Here is a 19,560-nt window from a genome sequence, read left to right on the forward strand (position 1 = left end):
TAATAATATATAGTTCATATTATCATACAATATATAGAATATAATAATATATAGTTCACATTATCATACACTATATATAATATAATAATATATAGTTCACATTATCATACAATATATAGAATATAATAATATATAGTTCACATTATCATACAATATATAGAATATAATAATATATAGTTCACATTATCATACAATATATAGAATATAATAATATATAGTTCACATTATCATACAATATATAGAATATAATAATATATAACAAAATATCACAGTTTGTATCACAATATCTAAAACAATCATAACAACAGTTACCAAGCATAAAAATCTAGGTGGATGAGAAAGAAGTTTCAAGTCTTTGTGTGTGTATCATGAGTCTTATAATTTCTTTTTGCACCAAATATTCGAGGTTTCTGTTATTCGCGAAAAATTTGACCGGTATATGATAATCACCATCACAACTAAACTAGCAGAATTGTATTTAACAAAACACAAGATAATATTATGGAATATAACACACTTCTTTAATAAGGTTAGGTACATAGTGTTTCAACACAATATACACGTGTGGTCATTATGTGCCTAACCTTATTAAAGAAGTTTGTTGTATTCCATAATATTGTCTTGTGTTTTGTGATATGTGCTCCTCGCTTCTATATATCGTTCAAATCTTGGAATTGTATTTGACAAATTATCTGGAATTACAGGAATTGATTGGCAATTTAGATGCTGTAAACAGCAGCCATAAGTGTTCCGGGTACACATACAAGGGCTAGAAATTACCTTTAAATATCTACATTAATTAGACATCTTGGAGGCCCTCAGGTAAACTCTAAAATTTGTTCATCCATTCTATAGCTTTCAACCACTGCTATATGACAGGATTTATAAAGTCAAGTTTTCAAAACGACATGCTCCATTACAACACACAAAAAATCATCAATCATTTTAAACACCCAATAAAAAGGCATGTTTAGCAGTATTTCCTTGATGTAAAGAATCTAGACGTCCAGCCAGTGGATTACCCAATGTAGAATTAAATGTTCCTCTTAATACTGTATCTTGTATCAGTGGTGAAAACTGTAAAGATAAAAAAAAAGTAAAAATTTTAGCTCCTTTTTTACTACACCTGGCAAAGTATTCTCAAAAGGATTTTAGCGCTAGAGTGTCCTAGGGTCTTAAGTCATAGCACTGTTTCTGGTATATCCTAGTGCAAGATTCGTTTCGAGAATATGTAGCTAGGTTAGGTCAATAAAAACAGGTAACACTGTGCAGTGTACAATGAAAATTTTTTGGTAATTACATGGCATTAGCACTTTTTTGATGATCTATAATAACTGCCTGTGGCAAATAAGGTTTCGTTTTTTTCTGCACATGAGCTCTTTTCAAATCGAATGTAATTACTTCCCTTTACTGAAACATTCCTTCCAATTTCAATCGAAAAAAGAGAAAACAAAGGAAGACAAAACAAAAATTGGAAAATTTCTAAAAAAAAAACCGTTATCTAATGAGAAATCTGGACATCAAATTTCCATTAGAACTGATTAGTATAATGAGTAGAAGTTTTAATGAATACTGTAAGGTTGTAAATATTGTGGTTTGAGACAATGATATCAGGTGTTCCAATCTAATTAATAATAGTAAAGGTGGTGATATTCTATACTTGGTGATTATAGTTGAACAATAGACAGTCAACATTACAACAGAAAATAGCAGGAATAATCAGCGCTTCTCAATTTCCTCAGTTTCCAGTATCTTCCGCTTGGAAACTCTATCTTGTTTATTTTTGGAAAGTTTAATGCGCAGAAATGAGATCTTGACAATGGAAATGGGCAAAATAGGACCAATTACTTTTTTTTTTATATGACTTTTGAAATTGTACTTGATAGTTAATAGTCCTGTATATTTGGAATTGTACTTGATAGTTAATAGTCCTGTATATTTGGAATTGTACTTGATAGTTAATAGTCCTGTATATTTGGAATTGTACTTGATAGTTTATAGTCCTGTTTATATTTGGAATCGCACTTGATAGTTAATAGTCCTGTTTATATTTGGAATTGTACTTGATAGTTAATAGTCCTGTTTATATTTGGAATTGTACTTCATAGATTCTAGTCCTGTTTATATTTGGAATTGTACTTGATTGTTTATAGTCCTGTTTATACTTGGAACTGTTCTTGATAGATTCTAGTCCTGTTTATATTTCGAATTGTACTTGATTGTTTATAGTCCTGTTTATATTTAGAATTGTACTTGATTGTTTATAGCTGTTTATATTTGGAATTGTACTTGATTGTTTATAGTCTTGTTTATATTTGGAATTGTACTTGATTGTTTATAGCCCTATTTATATTTGGAATTGTTCTTGATAGATTCTAGTCCTGTTTATACATGTATTTGGAATTGTACTTGATAGTTTTATAGTTATAGAACAGCAACCTAATGAAATTTCTTGAGTTGTAGTTTAATCAGTGCATTCAGTACAAAATCTGAATTAAATTTTAGTTACAGTACACTTATAGGCCTCCCATTCATTAAACAAGAGAAACATCAAAGGAATATTGACTAATTCTATTATATGCAGGCTTCAGAAGAACTAACTGAATTTACACTGGAATTGGTAAAAAATATTTGGAAGGAATAACTACTTCATTGTCCTATGGTTATATTCAAGAGGTAGTTAAGACAGAAAAAATGCTGTTCATGCACTTGAACATAGATAAGTTTGTTACTACTATTGTATGGTGAATAAGTTTTAAATGAAAAACTAGTGAAAATGCAATGTATTTAGAAATGACTGGCAAACTATACATTGTTTAGGAATTGTAAAGACATTGATAAGAGTTTCCACCATTCCAAATTAACATCTAATTGAAAATCTGAATGGTTCAAATTGATCAGTGTCCCTTATACACATAAATTTTATAAATAAATAACCAACAGCATTGCTTCCATTGAATTGTATTACTGCCTAGCCAGTGGTAATGGTCATTCACAACTATTGGACCTTCCACCCCATTACCAATCAGAAATTGGTGTTTTGAAAAACATTGGTGGAAATGTAGTCCTACTTTCCTGATACATGCCATGCAGTGTTCATTGAGGGATATTTGTCTAAAAGATCTTTCTTTGATGGTTTTAAACAGCCAAGGAGTATTTTTAGCACAGCCAGTACCATACCAAAAGATCACACAGGTTTGAACAAGCTTTTCACTTCCATGTATCATTTTCCTGTTTTAACAAACACAAGCATGGATAATTTTTCACAAAACTTTATTAGCTTGGTTTGTCATATGCAATACTGATTGCATAATTTGTCCATTACCAGTCCCAGAAGACTGCAATATTCTTTGCAGTAGATCATCTGTTCTGTCAAAACTATTCACAAACCAACAAATTGATTGCAGCATTTTGAACTTGAACAAATATCAGAGATATTCAAATATCAAATTTTCTCTTTTTGACAGAATATCTTCCATATTTCAAAACTGAATCGAAGCCAAGTTCTCAAATGCTGAAGACTAAGTTGATGGTACTATCTCTTGCCTAGGAAATTAGATTCTTCTAAGCTAATTGGTTTGGAATTGACAGTTGTTCATTATGTTAAACTGTAGATTGATGCCTTTTCATGTCATTTCAATCCATTTCAAAAGATAATTTTTATCATGAATTAGTATCTAATCATTTATTGAATTAGTATGTATCATTGAATTAATATGTATCATTTATTGAAATAAGTATGTATCATTTATTGAATTAGTGTCATTGAATTAGTAGGTATCATTGAATTGGTAGGTATCATTTACTGAATTAGTATGTATCATTGAATTGGTATGTATCAGTTATTGAATTAGTATGTATCATTGAATTGGTATGTATCAGTTATTGATTCAATTAGTATGTATCAGTTATTGATAATGTATCAGTTATTGAATTAGTATATGTATCATTTATTGAATAAGTATCAAACAACTATACAACTTCCATGTTTTAATGGAAAAGTACCGTTTCATGGTTTCATGGTTAAGATCGTTAGTACTTGGGTCATTTTATTCTAGAATTACAGAATTCTTTTCGATTTAGTCTGACCCTGCTAGATGCTAGACTCATTATCACTCCTAACTAATCTATTTAATTTAATTATTACATCTGAATGTCTAGATAATGTGACAATTATTGAAAATATATAATTTATCACCCAGAATAGGGTAGGATGAATTGGTCAACATTAAGAATTTAGTTCATCCTTAAAGGGATTGTTAAAAGGTTTTCTAAAATAGTTATGTGTATCAGGGACACTGATAGCATCAATTTGCAATCAGACGTCTGTAGTTCCTACAATTCAACTAAAACTAAATGTTTGATGCTGTCACTAATCGCAAAATATGCTTTATCACTATGATCCTTCATGAAGTCATCAAACACTTAGTTTTAGTGAAATTGCAGGAACCACAAGCATCTGACTGATAATTGGAATGGTGCTAATTGACGTTATCAGTGTCCTCGCAAAATTTGCCTCATGACCCACTTAATAGTGTTGGCACAATAGCACAATAGCAGTGGTTATTTTTGTTATTTTTTCAGTGCAAAAAAAACACTGATATACTGAAGTATGCAGTCAATATTTGTTGATATTCAAGTCTGAAAGAAGTTGAATTGAGTTAACAATGCTGATTCTCTTCACATAGTGTACTGTTTTATCTTCACTATGATAAGATTATTAGAAATGAGATAAGAATAAATGATGTTTAATCTGTCAATTAAGAACTATTTAACTATGTCAGTAGTTATTAGGCAGTGGGTAAAGTGGATAATTTTGTGCTTCAAGATCATCTTAATTCAACTAGTCCTTGTTTCAAATCACCTTTGTCCAGTGAATCTGCTGTGATGTTTTCTTATGAATTGGTTTGATACAGTGCTTGTATATAATATACATAATAATATGGTTTTTGGTGATTAAAGGGAAATAACTCTTTATTTACTTTTCTTACTGCTCTAAATATGAATTTAACAGGGCCCTTATTGAACTCTTTAATACCTTATCTTTTCATCTACATGACACTTTGTCATGTGCATGTTTAGAAGAGTTCATTCGCTGAATAGGGGTTGGTTGTCTGTTTGCTTGGCAAGTCATAGATCATATCAAGCCTCAGAATCTATTTCAGTAGTGCCATAAGCATCAAAAAATAATTTTTCTGTAAATTTAAGTGTCCTTTGGCGTCCATGATTCTATTTCTTACAAACTGGATTGATCATAAAAACAAATAGAGCATAGAATATTAAAATGCAAGGCTTAGCCTACTATGGTGAATATTCAGAAGTTGTGTTTAGAAGCTCTTTAAGTTGATCTTTAAAAAATCTTAAATAGCAATTTATCAGATTTATTAGAAATCAGAAATAAACTAAGCTTATTTCAATTCATTTTTCAAATTTAATGTTTGGTTCTATACTTTGAATTGGTCTCATTTTCACAGAAGCTGTGATTTTTTTTTTTTTTAATTGGCATTATTCATGCGAAAAACTAATATTTTTCTTTCTTAATTGAGGCAAAAAAGAAATTAAGAGAACAAAAGAAATATTTCCTCTCCCTAGTGTCGCAAGTTTGATAAAAATTGACAGGCCAAGTCGTAAATCTTGAGGGATCAGAAAATTTCACAGCAAGATCTGGTGATTCATGGCACATAAATTCATTAGAATATAATAAATATCAATTTCTATTGTTCTACCAATGTTTTTCTATCATTGTGATGGTACCCAGCTTCGGTACTTGACTATCTATTATAATGTCAACTAATCACCGAAAACTACCATCAAACACTATAATTACCCCAGAACGTAGTGTGACAATCACGTAGTTTCATGATCATTTCAATTTAAATCCTAATTAAAACAGGACAGAACATGGCATTAAAATTTAACTACTGCTAACTTCCACTATTGGTTTGTTAATTAAAAATAAATGATTTGGTAATTTAATCGGCAAAAGTTACGAAATGGTGACGCTTTGTATTAGATCATTAATTTTATGTGACCTTTGACACCAACTGTCTTTAGTGTGGGCCGATTGTTAGAGAGGTAATGAATCTAGATTAGGAACTGTCCGTCATATTGGACATAGAAAGGAAATGGGCGGCTAGAATAACGGTAACTGATACTTTGATTGACTCACATATTGTGTTTGAACAATAGTTTTTGAAATAAATTGTCATAACCTTTCACCTCCGTGAGTCCATTTCATTATATAGTTTTTACAAGTTTTAGAATTTCCATGAATTTTATTCATTAAATTAAATTGGCTGTGTCCAGTAATTTGAAATTTAGACTTAATGAATTCAAAAGATGCATCTTTATGTTTTTTGTGGTGTTGCTGAACTTAATATGAAGTTTTTAACAATTATTCATTTATTTCTCATGCTTAAAGAAATATCCATATTATGACATGCAATGGTTGTAACTTAAGTTGTACCTATCTTGCCAACTCCATTGATCACTGTTTTAACATTGAACAATTTTCAATACTGGTACACAAAAGGATAGAATTATTTTTGAGCTTTCTATTTTTCAAGGAATGTCATTGGTGAGAGCTAAACCTTCAATCAAAATAAGTGCATCTGGAGAATCTTGGTGGTGATTGTTGCAAGAGTAAAGGTAGCCTTACACCATAGCGATTACAAGTTGACTATGTTTGTGAAAAATGAAATTGTCAATGAGTACCAAACGCAACTCACAACTCAGTTGCAACTCAAACACAACTGGTGATTGCTATGGTGTGAGGGGCCAGTTTATTGAATAAGACTCATACCACTCTGCTCTAGAAACATAGCAACCATAATTGTATATTGTGAGCACTTACCTCATACGTTCCAGGGCCTGGTGTTTCATTTTTATCATCTATAAATCTCTTATTCTTACAGATCATCAAACCACCTTTATTAGACAGTGTATTAGTGTTAGAATTATAGGCTCCAGGACCTGTAAATGAATAAATTCATATTTAAATTTAATAATCATAAAAGGTACAAGTTCACCTGTAATTCCACAAAAAATCTGTGAAAATTTAGACTGTTGTCTACTTGTCATTGATATAAAAAAAATGCCCATTAAAATTGAAGCTGTATCCTTCATATTAAAAGAATGGTAAATCAGATGATAATTTGCCAAAATTCTATGGACACGTGAATTTAACCTCTATCAGTTGGAACAACAAATGTTTAGATAGCTTCCTCTTGAAGCATTTGTTACATAATCATCCTTTTAAAGCATTTGTTACACATCCAATTTGGAAAATTGAGCACTCAATATGATGGAATACATCAGAAAATTTGTCAAGTAATAAGGAATTTCATTGATACACAGTGAAAAGGTAGAATTATAAGATCATTTCTAAGGAAAAACTTGCTGTTCATATCATATCACACCTGGGACACATAACTCAGACAAAAATAATCAGAAATTTCCAATCTAGATTAAAAACTGGCAAACATCAGAAAATAGAAAACATAAATCATTCTACAATTTACACATCAAACTTTAATTTTCAAATTTCACTTAACACCTTCATAAAACCTGCTCCAGCAGACACATTCAAACAAATGGCAGAAGTCATAATTCACTGCCAGTTGTATTCTGCTACACATAAAATATTAGACTCCTCGCAGATTTATTGCATATTTTCTAATTCTACGACCCATTAAGAATAGTTTGTGCATATTTTGGTTTCTCTCAACAAATTAGAAGCTATTATCAATTCATAAACTGTAATTGGGGTAGAGGTTTGCTAACTTGGAATCTGTTCAAGATCAAAATTGGCACTCATAATAAACAGCATTAAATTCTTCTAAAATTTAACTGCATTATCAGCAGAAAAATGTATAATGGTATTAAGTAAACAGAGTGCTTGATATTTTGGTTCCCAAAATTGTTCATGAGCAAATTACTTTTATAAATTACAAATTAGATTTTCGAATATTATGCGCAAGAGTGTATAATTTGTGCGCCCCTACCTTACCCCATCAAAATCTGGAAAAATCCATTTACCCGTATTTAATGCGCACCCTTTTTTGAGGTTGCAGACTGCATAATGCAGACATAAAAATAGTGAGTGACAACAAGGCATATTCCATGTATCACCTTACTTAGACTAACATGGTATTGGTTTATTTCATTGTGCATAGGCATTAAGTCATTTTCTCTGTTATTGAAGTCAGTCCAGCTGTTACACGAACACAGATCCAAAGCTCAATTTCGCAGAACCTGTTTTGTCACACTTAGAAAAATATGTGCTCTTTTTTCCCTATGCACAATATACATATACCTAACCTTGTTAGAAAAATAACAACCATATCAACTGTGTTGGCAGGGAAAATATAAAGTCATTATCAATTTTAGAATTAAATTGAATTCTGAATAAAAAAAGGCTGTCAAATTTAGAGATATCCGTACAGATTAATTTTTTTTCATAGTTTAAATATTTTAATGACGTTAATAGTAGGATTAGTATCTGATTTCATCTTATAATGGCTAACTCATTTAACTGACAAGCAGAATAAAAAGGCCTCAAGTTGAAATTGAATATTTTATATTTTTACTTTAGATTAAGTTGATATGTATAGATGACAGATTAAGTTGATATGTATAGATGACAGATTAAGTTGATATGTATAGATGACAGGTCAACTTTCAATAAAATTGAAATTTGTTTACTTTGCAATTAACTTTGCAATTCACTTTACAATTAACTTCACCTATTTCATGGGTTCTACTAATGACCACATACAACCATAAAAAGTAATTTAAAAAAAAAATTCAAATTACGGGGAGAGAGTTGAAAATTGTCTAATTTGGAGTAAGCAAGTCAAAGGCCAAAAAAGCCAAGCAAACATGAATAGCACTAATTATAGCACAATTATTGGTAAGAAAACGTGTTTGCAAAAAGCATTTCTGCCAAAGTTTTTTCGACTAGTCCTTTTTGGAAATAAGACACTTATAAATAATGTCATGGGAAATATGATGTTCTGAAGTTTAAACTTAAATTTCTGGTCTATTTTGGAATTCCCAGTTAAAAAACAAACAAAACAAACCTGGTACATCTAAATCAGGTTGTTCAGCCACCATATTACGATTTGGTGCAAATCTTGAAGCAGCAGACATAAAGGAACCATGTTTCTTTTTAGCAGTTTCATTTCTGGGTTGAGCTCGGTGTGGTCTTATTTGAGAACTAACATAAGACTTGTGTACTTCATAGGAACCAGGCGGTGGAATTTCCTGCAATTGAAAAAGAGCAAAAATGAGTGATTAGATTAGGGTAAAGCTTTCAAAAGATCAGGATTTTTATCATGTGCACATATATGTCATCAGCTTAAATGGTTTTAATTTTACTATATTTAATTTTAAATCAACAGATATTTATAAATGTTTTAATGAGAAAATGCACATATCTGAGGGAACTTTATTTTTGTAATAGTTCAAATTATAATAACTTTTCAAATTATAATAACTTTTCAAATAATAACTTTTCAAATAAAAACTTTTCAAATAAAAACTTTTCAAATTATAATAAACTTTTGTTATAATTTTTCATTCAAAGTTACTATGAAAGCTTGATTCAAAAGATTTCAAGATATATTTGCAATTAATTTTAGTATTGCATTTCTTCTTTTAGATCTTGATATAAAATGTAAACAGAAGCCTGTAAGTTCTCACTTCATCAAAAGTCACTGATTGTTGCAGATACAGTATAACTTAGTTGTGGTCTAATGAAATGAATATAGCTGCATTCCCAATAACAGCAGTTATTCTAGTACACAGAATTTTATAAGAATTAGATATGACAGGAATCAAATAACCTTTTATATTAACTTTATACAAAGAACTAATTTTCAATATAGCTTGTAATTGATCAGACTGAATGAATAACAAAATATACGAGAATCTGCTTTGACTGAAATGACTCTTTTATATTGAAGGCAAATTTACTCAAGTGTATGGAATCTGACCTAGCATTTAGATTACCGAATAGTCAGAATAATTCAAAGAATAGTTTGTTACATTGTAAGGTCTGAGTTGAGTCATAATGAAGAAACTAATGTAAAACTTATTGACTTTCTATGACTAAATCCAACATTCAACACCAGGAAAATTTACATCGTGTAACATTTATATTGATATTTTTACCTTCATTAACTTGTAGTTGTAAACAAGCCCACAGTCTGACGTATAGTCTCATTCATTTACTTGATCTACTGACTGAGGTACAGTCTTGTTCATTTACTCACACTCACAGTCTACTGACTGAGGTACAGTCTTGTTCATTTACTCACAGTCTATTGACTGAGGTACAGTCTTGTTAATTTACTCACAGTCTATTGACTGAGGTACAGTCTTGTTCATTTACTCAGTCTATTGACTGAGGTACAGTCTTGTTAATTTACTCACAGTCTATTGACTGAGGTACAGTCTTGTTAATTTACTCACAGTCTATTGACTGGGGTACAGTCTTATTAATTTACTCACAGTCTATTGACTCAGATACACTGGTACAGTCTTGTTCATTTACTTACAGTCTAATGCCTGAGGAACAGTCTTGTTTATGGCAAAAGTCAATCAAAAACCTTGGTAACAGTCTATTCACAGACCCATAGATTACCTGATACCCTTCAATATGACATACAAATCCTACACCAATAATCTTTGTATAATGGTAATTTCCTATGACACATAATAAGTTTGATCTAAGAGATAAAATAACACCATATTTATAAAAATAAATGCCAGACAGATCAAGTTCTAAATTTTGATTTATAACATTTCATTTCTTCTATTGAAAAGGTGCAATATTTCTTCTTATTTTAAATTGTAGTACGTCTTTTTGGGGTAAAAGGGAATTTTTCCAGGACTGCATATAATAAGTATATTTTTTATTTTCATTTCTAAAAGTTGTCATTGGTTGTTTATCAACACTCTTCCTGATAGTTGTTGATTTTTTTTTAATTAAAATAAGTATTTCAGTATTATATTTAAATTGGTAGTTCATTATATTAGACTGAATGAGGAATATCAGGGATTTGCATTAGATTCTATATCTGAAACCTCTATTAGAAGCAATATTCATTTATATGAATTTCAAATAATAATATTTTCTGACTTTCTCTAATAAGATTGGACTTAGTGAATCATTTGTCATGAGTATTCCCAAAGGTAAAATTAACTGGAGTAACCAAAGAGGACTGAAAGTCGTGGCACCTATAATAGTCCTCTTTATGATTATCAAATACTCAATTATTCATAACAAAACATGATCTCAACTAACATAAAATAATTGTAGAACAATAGGACAGTAGCCTCTGTCAACTAGACAGACAAAGACCTGTCAAATTTCTACATTTTCTGAAATTTTCATTAGCGTCTTAAAGGGACTGACAGACTTACAAAAAGATAAGGAACAATGATATATATGTAGAGTTTTACATTGTATACTTCTGTCACTGCTTTGGATATTGTAGATGGACAATGCAGTGATGTGTGCAATGAGGGAAAATTTTGCCAATTCAGCAGCATTAGCATTGACTTATTAAAGACTACAACTATCTGACATGGATGACTCAAGTTTCCATTAAAATAAAATAACAATAAAAGCAACTGATGTGTCATTTCAAAAAAAAGAATTTAAAATGTGCTTTGTTAATGGCTATTTTCTTTTAAATATCTCTTGAAATGAAAACTTGCAGCAAGGGAGACTAATTGTTCAGATGCCTTCCTCCTCACTGATTTCCATCAATATTCATAATCAATGTGACACTTTTTATGTCAAAAAGATGGCTAGTTGCAAACAAAATTCAATTACAAGGCAACTTGATATGTTTACAATATTTTTCTAAAAGGGTGCTTGTCAAATTAATAGTCTGTAAGAGTCGCAGTGAATATTATTAGAAGCTATTTGTAAATAAGTTGAGCGCCTTTCTGTCAAATCAGGCCGCCATGATTAAGTTTGTATCTTGCGTCGCAGTCTCATTTTGAATTTATTATGTGTAATCATTTGAATTATTTATCTGCCATGGTTATCTTTATGAGTTGATATTAGCCAGATAATGTACAATTTTCATGCAATTGTTTTAAATTATTAATCAGGCATACAAGGAATATGCATTGATATATTACAGAGACAAGACAGAAAAAAACAGATTTAAACAGATTTAATCATTACATTTGGGACTAACTGATGCAGAAGTTGAAATCATAAAATTTTTAGATGGTTCTATTTTGTTTTGCTATGTTTTTCGATTCTTTAATTTTGGTGCAGTATATCTTCCAGAGTGTCCATATAGCTAATTTAGTGCCTTTATTGTCCACTTGATTTTAAATTGTGTCCTAATAGATACTTGCTGGTGTACAAAACTGACCAAAGAGTCATTCTTCACCCTATTAAATTTAAGCTCTTGAGTCAAAGGTTAAAAAAACTTTAAAAAGTTTAAGCTCCTTTTCAATAGTTAGAGTAATGAACTTTGCTGATATGATAGGTCCAGCTTGTCCTCTTGGAAGCACTTGATACCACTCTGCTACAGATTAACAGTAACTGTTGTCAAATACCTATTCTAAAAAAATAAGAGAATTTGACCATGAAAATGAAAATATTTACCTTGACAACAGAAGGTGGTTCTGACAGTCTATTTGTTACTGAAGCAAAGTTAGAGGAACATTGTTGATAACGGGTCATGTTTGGTTTATCTTTAACCTGATAATGAGCTGGACCAGGTATTTCATTTTCATTCTTCTTAGAAATAACTTGAATCCTGGGAGACATGGTACCAAATACACCCTTCCTGGTACTCTGTAAATAGGCTTTTCTCATACTTTCTGCACCCATTCCACTAATATTATAACTGCCTGGACCTGTCAAACGTAAAAAAAAATAATTCTTCCATTGAAATTCATTTATGAATAAGCTTTGGCTACTGAAGATGTTCAACTTCAGAACTGCTTAAAGGACTTGTCAAGGTGTCCTTGGTTTAAATTTTTCTTACAACTTTTCCACCAATTGTTTGTGTCAGCTCGTCCAACCTACTTTGGTGGCAGGAATCAAACCCTAAAGTTCAAGGTTGCAAAACTTGACTCAAAACTCATTTAGACTTCTCACCTGGTATTTTTCTAACATGATGATCATCACTAAATCTTACAGAAGTTTGTGAAAATGGACTTCTTTTTAATCCTGTAACTTTACGTAAACTGTCTAAAGCTGTTCTAGGATCATTGTATGTTCCTGGTGCTGGACTGTTCTGTTTCAAAGGTTGAAATCTCTATTGAAAGAAAAAGATGTGTCTACATTTTCCAAGTCTATATTTCTAATTTGTGTCCAACCTACCACTCTTATTTGTCAAAGTTGTTTCAGCAGCAATAAAGTTCTTTTTCTTAAAAAGATCAGTTAGAATACCATGGTAAAATTCTTTGACAAAATATAGATTTTTGTTAAGATTCTGACTCGAGAGATTTGCTCTTTTTTTTAATATCCAAAATACTAGATACATCAGGTATTCTAGAAGCAAAGGCATGTCCTGACTTACATAGCACCCTACCTGTACATTGGATTGAATTTTGCACATGTATGTATTTGATTTTTAAAAACAGAAAATAATGCTTGCATTTTGGTCATATTCTACAATGTGGTAAAAATACCTTGGCTTGTGACAAAAATGGTGGATGTTCAACTTCAATGCCGTCCGTATTAACTTTAGCTTGAACTGGTTCAAACTGGCCTTTTATATCATATTTACCTGGTCCGGGTACAGCCTAAAAAACACAAACCCAATCTTAACATAATACATGATCATACATAGCTTCTAATGGAGAAATTACTTTAACATTTCTAATATTCTTAATCTATGTACCATAATAAATTATATAAACACATTAAGAGGATAATTCCATTTAAGAATTTTTGTTCTAAAGGATCAATGTCTTATGAAGAATCTTTACCTTTTTATCCTGTTCTATAGCCACAGATTCATGATATCTTGGAATTCTGGCATCATATCTTTTAGGATCATCATCATGTATATTTGAGTTTTCAACACGAGTATGAGTTTGTGGGTAAGGTTCATAATCTCCTGGACCGGGTCCATATAGAGCTCCAGTAAAATCACTTCTCTTAGATGTCATCTTACTAAAATGAACCCCTTTATAGTTCTTTGTGGTTTTAGTATCTCCCTGAAATAAATTTGATGTTTTTAAGAAATGATTTGCTTAAAATTTGTTTTTTGAGGGAAACCATGGTGTAATATCAGCAATTTGTTGTTGTGCATACTTGGATAACATGAAAGCCAAATAGAATCTTAGAGCAAAGAAGGTGGAGCTTAGGTATGCTACAACCACTCCATTTTGACTGGGCTAAGGCTGAATCTCTGGCACCCAAAAATCATGACTTGAAAAAGCTTCTATTTCATTGGATAAAACAATAATGTGAATACGATCAATGCTGTCATAAGTGGATATTTTCTTCAGTCACATGTCTTTTAAGCTATGACTATGAAAAAAAAATGTTAAAATAGCAATGTTATTTTAAAAGTTTTCATGTGGTGCAAAAAATCTATTTGACACATTGTTTTTAATTAAATCCCAATATAATTTGAGTTGTCTTGTGTTCTATCATACTATGAAGTGTTTTACCAACAGAATTCAATGTGTAAAAGAGTTTTTCATGTTGAACACAGAAAAAAAACTCAATCTCCACTCTCAGGCAAGAGCTTTTTGCAAGAGTTCCAATTAAACAAAGAAAAGGAATGAAATATGAATGATGAGCCTTTCAAGTTCATGTTACAGCTTTCATGATTAATCACAAATCAATTTTTATTGTTTCAAATACTGTCTAAATAAATCTGATCCTTTTTAAGACATTTTTTGTGTTTTGTATTAGATTGAGTGTCCATTACAAATTATGAAAGAAGATAATTTACTGTCTGCATTAATATCATGTAAGACTATATCTCTAGAGAAGGCCTCACCATATTTAATCTATGTTTTTAATGAACTGTTATTGAACAGGAATTTTAACTAAATCCTTTCTCTTAGTGTTCAAGAATATATGGGTTTTTGTTAATATTGAGATTTTGATTTTTAGCAGTGTAGACGGTAACCCTTGTTTTTTGGGCTTAATTTACTTATAACTTTTTAAAAGAATCAAATTTTTTCACCATGTTTATTTCTAGCTTTTCATTATGAAGTTTATCATATAAACATTTTGAAATATAACCTGAAAATTGGTGACAGTTATTTTACTAGAAAATTCATCACTAAGAAACTTGCTGAAAATTTGGCTGACATATATGATTGCTTTTTAAGTGTAATTTTAACATGTAAATTTTCCAACCTACAGTAAATTTTGATAGTTTGATTTGTAAAACATTGCTCTGATCTGATACCTAGTGATATGGTACCTTTAAACAATTTTCAAAAACAAGTTTGGCATGGCCTGAACAAATTGTCATTTGACTTTCAAATATTACCAATGGCACGATTTCTCTAATTTTATGACTCATGGGAATTGTGTATCATTGAAATCTGCTTTCAGACTTTAAAAACTAAAAGATTCTTATAGTAATAAATTAATTTTTGGATACAAATCTTGTGTTTGGTCTCATTCATCATGATCAATACTAGATTACTGTCCGGAACAAACAATAGAGCACACCACAACACAAATAACAAGAGATGTTCTGGATTAGGTCTGAGTCGTGATCCTAGAGTTTGGTGTCAAATTTCACAATGTAACACCCTACCATCTGTACTATAGAGATATTAATTTTCTTTATTTATTAAAAAAACAAGAAGACAAATGGCTGCACCTGAGACTATCAGCTGGAAGGAACAATGAAAGATCAAGGTCTTACTAATTACATGACCATTATGGATAATTTTACAATTTCTGAAAAAGGGCATCTAATTTTTTAACGTTGTGAATGATATGGCACTAGCATAATATATTGCAGGTCAGTAATTGCAACAGATCTCATCCATATACATTAGGTAGAGGTATTCTAAAGAGGTTTTCCATAATTGTATGTATCAGGAATCACTGATAGCATAAATTTGCACCATTTCAATTTTCAATCCAACATCTGTAGTTCCTGCAATTCCACTAAAACTAAGTATTTGATGTTGTCACTAATAGCGAAAAGGCCTAATGTGATGATCAAACACTTAGTTTCAGTAAAATTGCAGGAACCACAGACGTTTAATTGAAAATTGAAAATTGCAAATTGATGATATCAGAATCCCCGATACACACAATAAAATATAGAAAATCTCTTTACAATCCCTTTAAATGAGAAACTTCCATAATGCTAAAATTTTCAAAGAACTAATAATAACTAAACATGATTTAAAGAATAATTGCATCAGATCATGGATGGCATGTGTAAAACCTGCAGAAAAACTTGAAAAAGATCTAGATCAGTATCTTAATCTAATTTCCCACTAGAGCAACTCGGACAGATGTTTAATGTGGTAGTAGTATAACATTAGGCTAATTTCCCTCTGATACTGTCATTGTCTATTGTTGTCAGAGCATCATGATATAATATCAAATATAGAATCACAATCCTAAAATCACAGCAAATGATAAAACAGAAAAAAAATAACACAAAATAGCCATGAAATCTGGTTAATGGGTGACTAGTTGACAACTAATTAATTTTGGCAATTAATTAAGAAAAATATATTGAACATCTTTGTATTTCTTGGATGATTTGGGATAATATTAAAAAATAAATATACTTTGTATTTCTTGGATGATTTGGGAAAATATTAAAAAATACTTTACTTTGTATTTCTTGGATGATTTGGGAAAATATTAAAAAAAAAAATATACTTTGTATTTCTTGGATGATTTGGGAAAATATTAAAAAATAAATATACTTTATATTTCTTGGATGATTTGGGAAAATATTAAAAAATAAATATACTTTGTATTTTTTGGATGATTTGGGAAAATATTAAAAAATAAATATACTTTGTATTTCTTGGATAATTTGGGAAAATATTAAAAAATAAATATACTTTGTATTTCTTGGATGATTTGGGAAAATACTAAAAAATAAATATACTTTGTATTTCTTGGATGATTTGGGAAAGTATTAAAAAATAAATATACTTTGTATTTCTTGGATGATTTGGGAAAATATTAAAAAATAAAAATACTTTGTATTTCTTGGATGATTTGGGAAAATATTAAAAATAAATATACTTTGTATTTCTTGGATGATTGGGAAAATATTAAAAAATAAAAATACGTTGTATTTCTTGGATGATTTGGGAAAATATTAAAAAATAAAAATACATTGTATTTCTTGGATGATTTGGGAAAATATTAAAAATAAATATACTTTGTATTTCTTGGATGATTGGGAAAATATTAAAAAATAAATATACTTTGTATTTCTTGGATGATTTGGGAAAATATTAAAAAATAAAAATACTTTGTATTTCTTGGATGATTTAGGAAAATATTAAAAAATAAAAATACGTTGTATTTCTTGGATGATTTGGGAAAATATCAAAAAATCTTTTTAATTTTTGGATGATTTGGGAAAATATTACAAATAAAATAAACATCAAAACAAATAATTCATTTCAAATCATTTTAACTCGATACATATACCTGCCAAATTGTTATGTGGTATATACCCTAGCATCAGATGAACTGACAGTTACCAAAATATCACATAACATTAACGTTTAAGGTTCTGAGCATTTTATTATTGTATTCACTTTACATATTATTACAGAGTGCTCATCATTACGGAATTTTACTTACATGATCTAATTTATAAAATGCTGGACCTAAGGTTACATCTCGACCTGGTGGATTCTGTTTCTTTAATGAACCATCTTCACAATCTTCATATCCATAAGCTTGACCAGGACAGGGTATGGATGGTGCTTCTGGTTTTCGATGGAACTTTACACGATTTGAGGACTGCAAAAATGATAAATGATTTAACCCTGTTCATCCTATATCTGTATGCACTTCATATAATGTAAATCTTCTTATGTCGAGGAATAAAAACTTATAATAAACAGCAATTAAAATTTAAATATTGCAAATGAATTGTAGGATTGTCCCTGTTCAACAAAATATGGCAAGAAATATCATTCAAATCCTTAAATAAGTAGATATAAACTTACCAATTCTTTAAATTGTGGAGCAGATTTTGTTTGCCGAGAGAAGTCTGAGGCAATATGTGTGTTATAACTTCCTGGACCAGGTGTATCCTTCATTTCATCATCAAATCTCTTACTTTTATTACTTACACTTCCACCACCCTGTAAATAGATCAATAACTTTTATAATGATTACTTACACCACCATAATAATTTCTTTAATAATAATTATGTAACCACCCTAAAAATAAATCAATGTCTTTAGTGATTTACTTTAATAATAATGACTTACACCGCCCTGTAAATAATTTAATGACTTTAAAAATTTACTTTAATAATAATTACATACACCACCCTGTAAATAAATTACTGACTTAAATAATAATTACTTCCACAAGTCTGTAAATAAATCAATGACTTTAGTAATTTACTTTAATAATAATTACTTACACCACCCAGTAAATAAATCAGTGACTTTAATAATTTATTTTGATAATGAGTAAGCTTACCTTGTAATTAATGCAATGACTTAAATAATTTACTTAAATAAAAATTACTTACATCGGGCTGTAGATAAAGCTATGACAAAAATCAAAACGTTTTATCCCAGTAAAAATTGTGTTTACCTTGACATCAACTTTTGATATGGATGGATCATAATGTCCAGGTCCTGGGGCTGCTACAACTTGATCATTCATGTTTAAAAAGGTTTCCCTTGATGTCATGGAAAGAAATGGTGCATATCCATCTGAAATAACAACATTTAATATTATTTCTAGTGGCATCAAAATGCAACATTATATTGCAATATTTATGGGACATGATTAGTCACAAGTAAACCAAATCAGTAGTATACACAAATGAAATGAATGGAGTTTTACGTCCTACTTTTCTGCATCATATGGGCTAATGAAGACGGGCAACGCCATGCAGATTGCCATGAGAAATAAGCCTACTCCACCAGATGATATCCAAATTAATCACTCAACATTTATAGTGCTATGTGTTGAAGAAATGGGACCAAATCAGTTTCATGTACAACATATTACCCTTTTTTTTATGTTATATAGGGTCCTTCAAGCATTAAACTGAATTGAGAGTTTATTTATTAGTACTTTATATAGGAAGGGAGAGAACACTGATATCACAATACAAAAGTCAGACAACAGTTAAATGCTGTTTTTTTTTCTAGAAGTTTATTACAGTTTCTTTTACTTGCTCTGACTACCTTGCATTGTCCACTCCACATTGGTCTTGTAACCGAGCACCTGATATTCTAGAAGGAGTAATGATTTTACCTGCTTTGACCCTAGTTCTTGGTATTTTTCCAGCTTCATATGTCCCTGGTCCCACTACACCTGGGGTACTACCAATTAAGGTACTCAAATTACGCTCCGCTCTATCATACAT

At 30.3% G+C, this 19,560-nt stretch overlaps 1 protein-coding gene across 1 annotated transcript; it reads right to left on the reverse strand.

Annotated features, from left to right (window-relative positions):
* Nucleotides 1-945: 945 nt before the first annotated feature.
* Nucleotides 946-19,560, reverse strand: LOTGIDRAFT_169322 (hypothetical protein; the record flags this gene model as incomplete). The annotated part of the gene is made up of 13 exons (XM_009067638.1): nucleotides 946-1,077; nucleotides 6,854-6,972; nucleotides 9,081-9,264; nucleotides 10,646-10,730; nucleotides 12,586-12,590; nucleotides 12,635-12,888; nucleotides 13,133-13,292; nucleotides 13,669-13,782; nucleotides 13,969-14,199; nucleotides 17,804-17,965; nucleotides 18,175-18,312; nucleotides 18,777-18,898; nucleotides 19,449-19,560. 13 exons carry the CDS (start codon nucleotides 19,558-19,560, stop codon nucleotides 946-948), a joined length of 1,818 nt encoding a protein of 605 aa, XP_009065886.1.

The sequence above is a fragment of the Lottia gigantea genome (genome assembly GCF_000327385.1).
Source record: "Lottia gigantea unplaced genomic scaffold LOTGIsca_84, whole genome shotgun sequence".
Lineage (NCBI taxonomy): Eukaryota > Metazoa > Mollusca > Gastropoda > Lottiidae > Lottia > Lottia gigantea.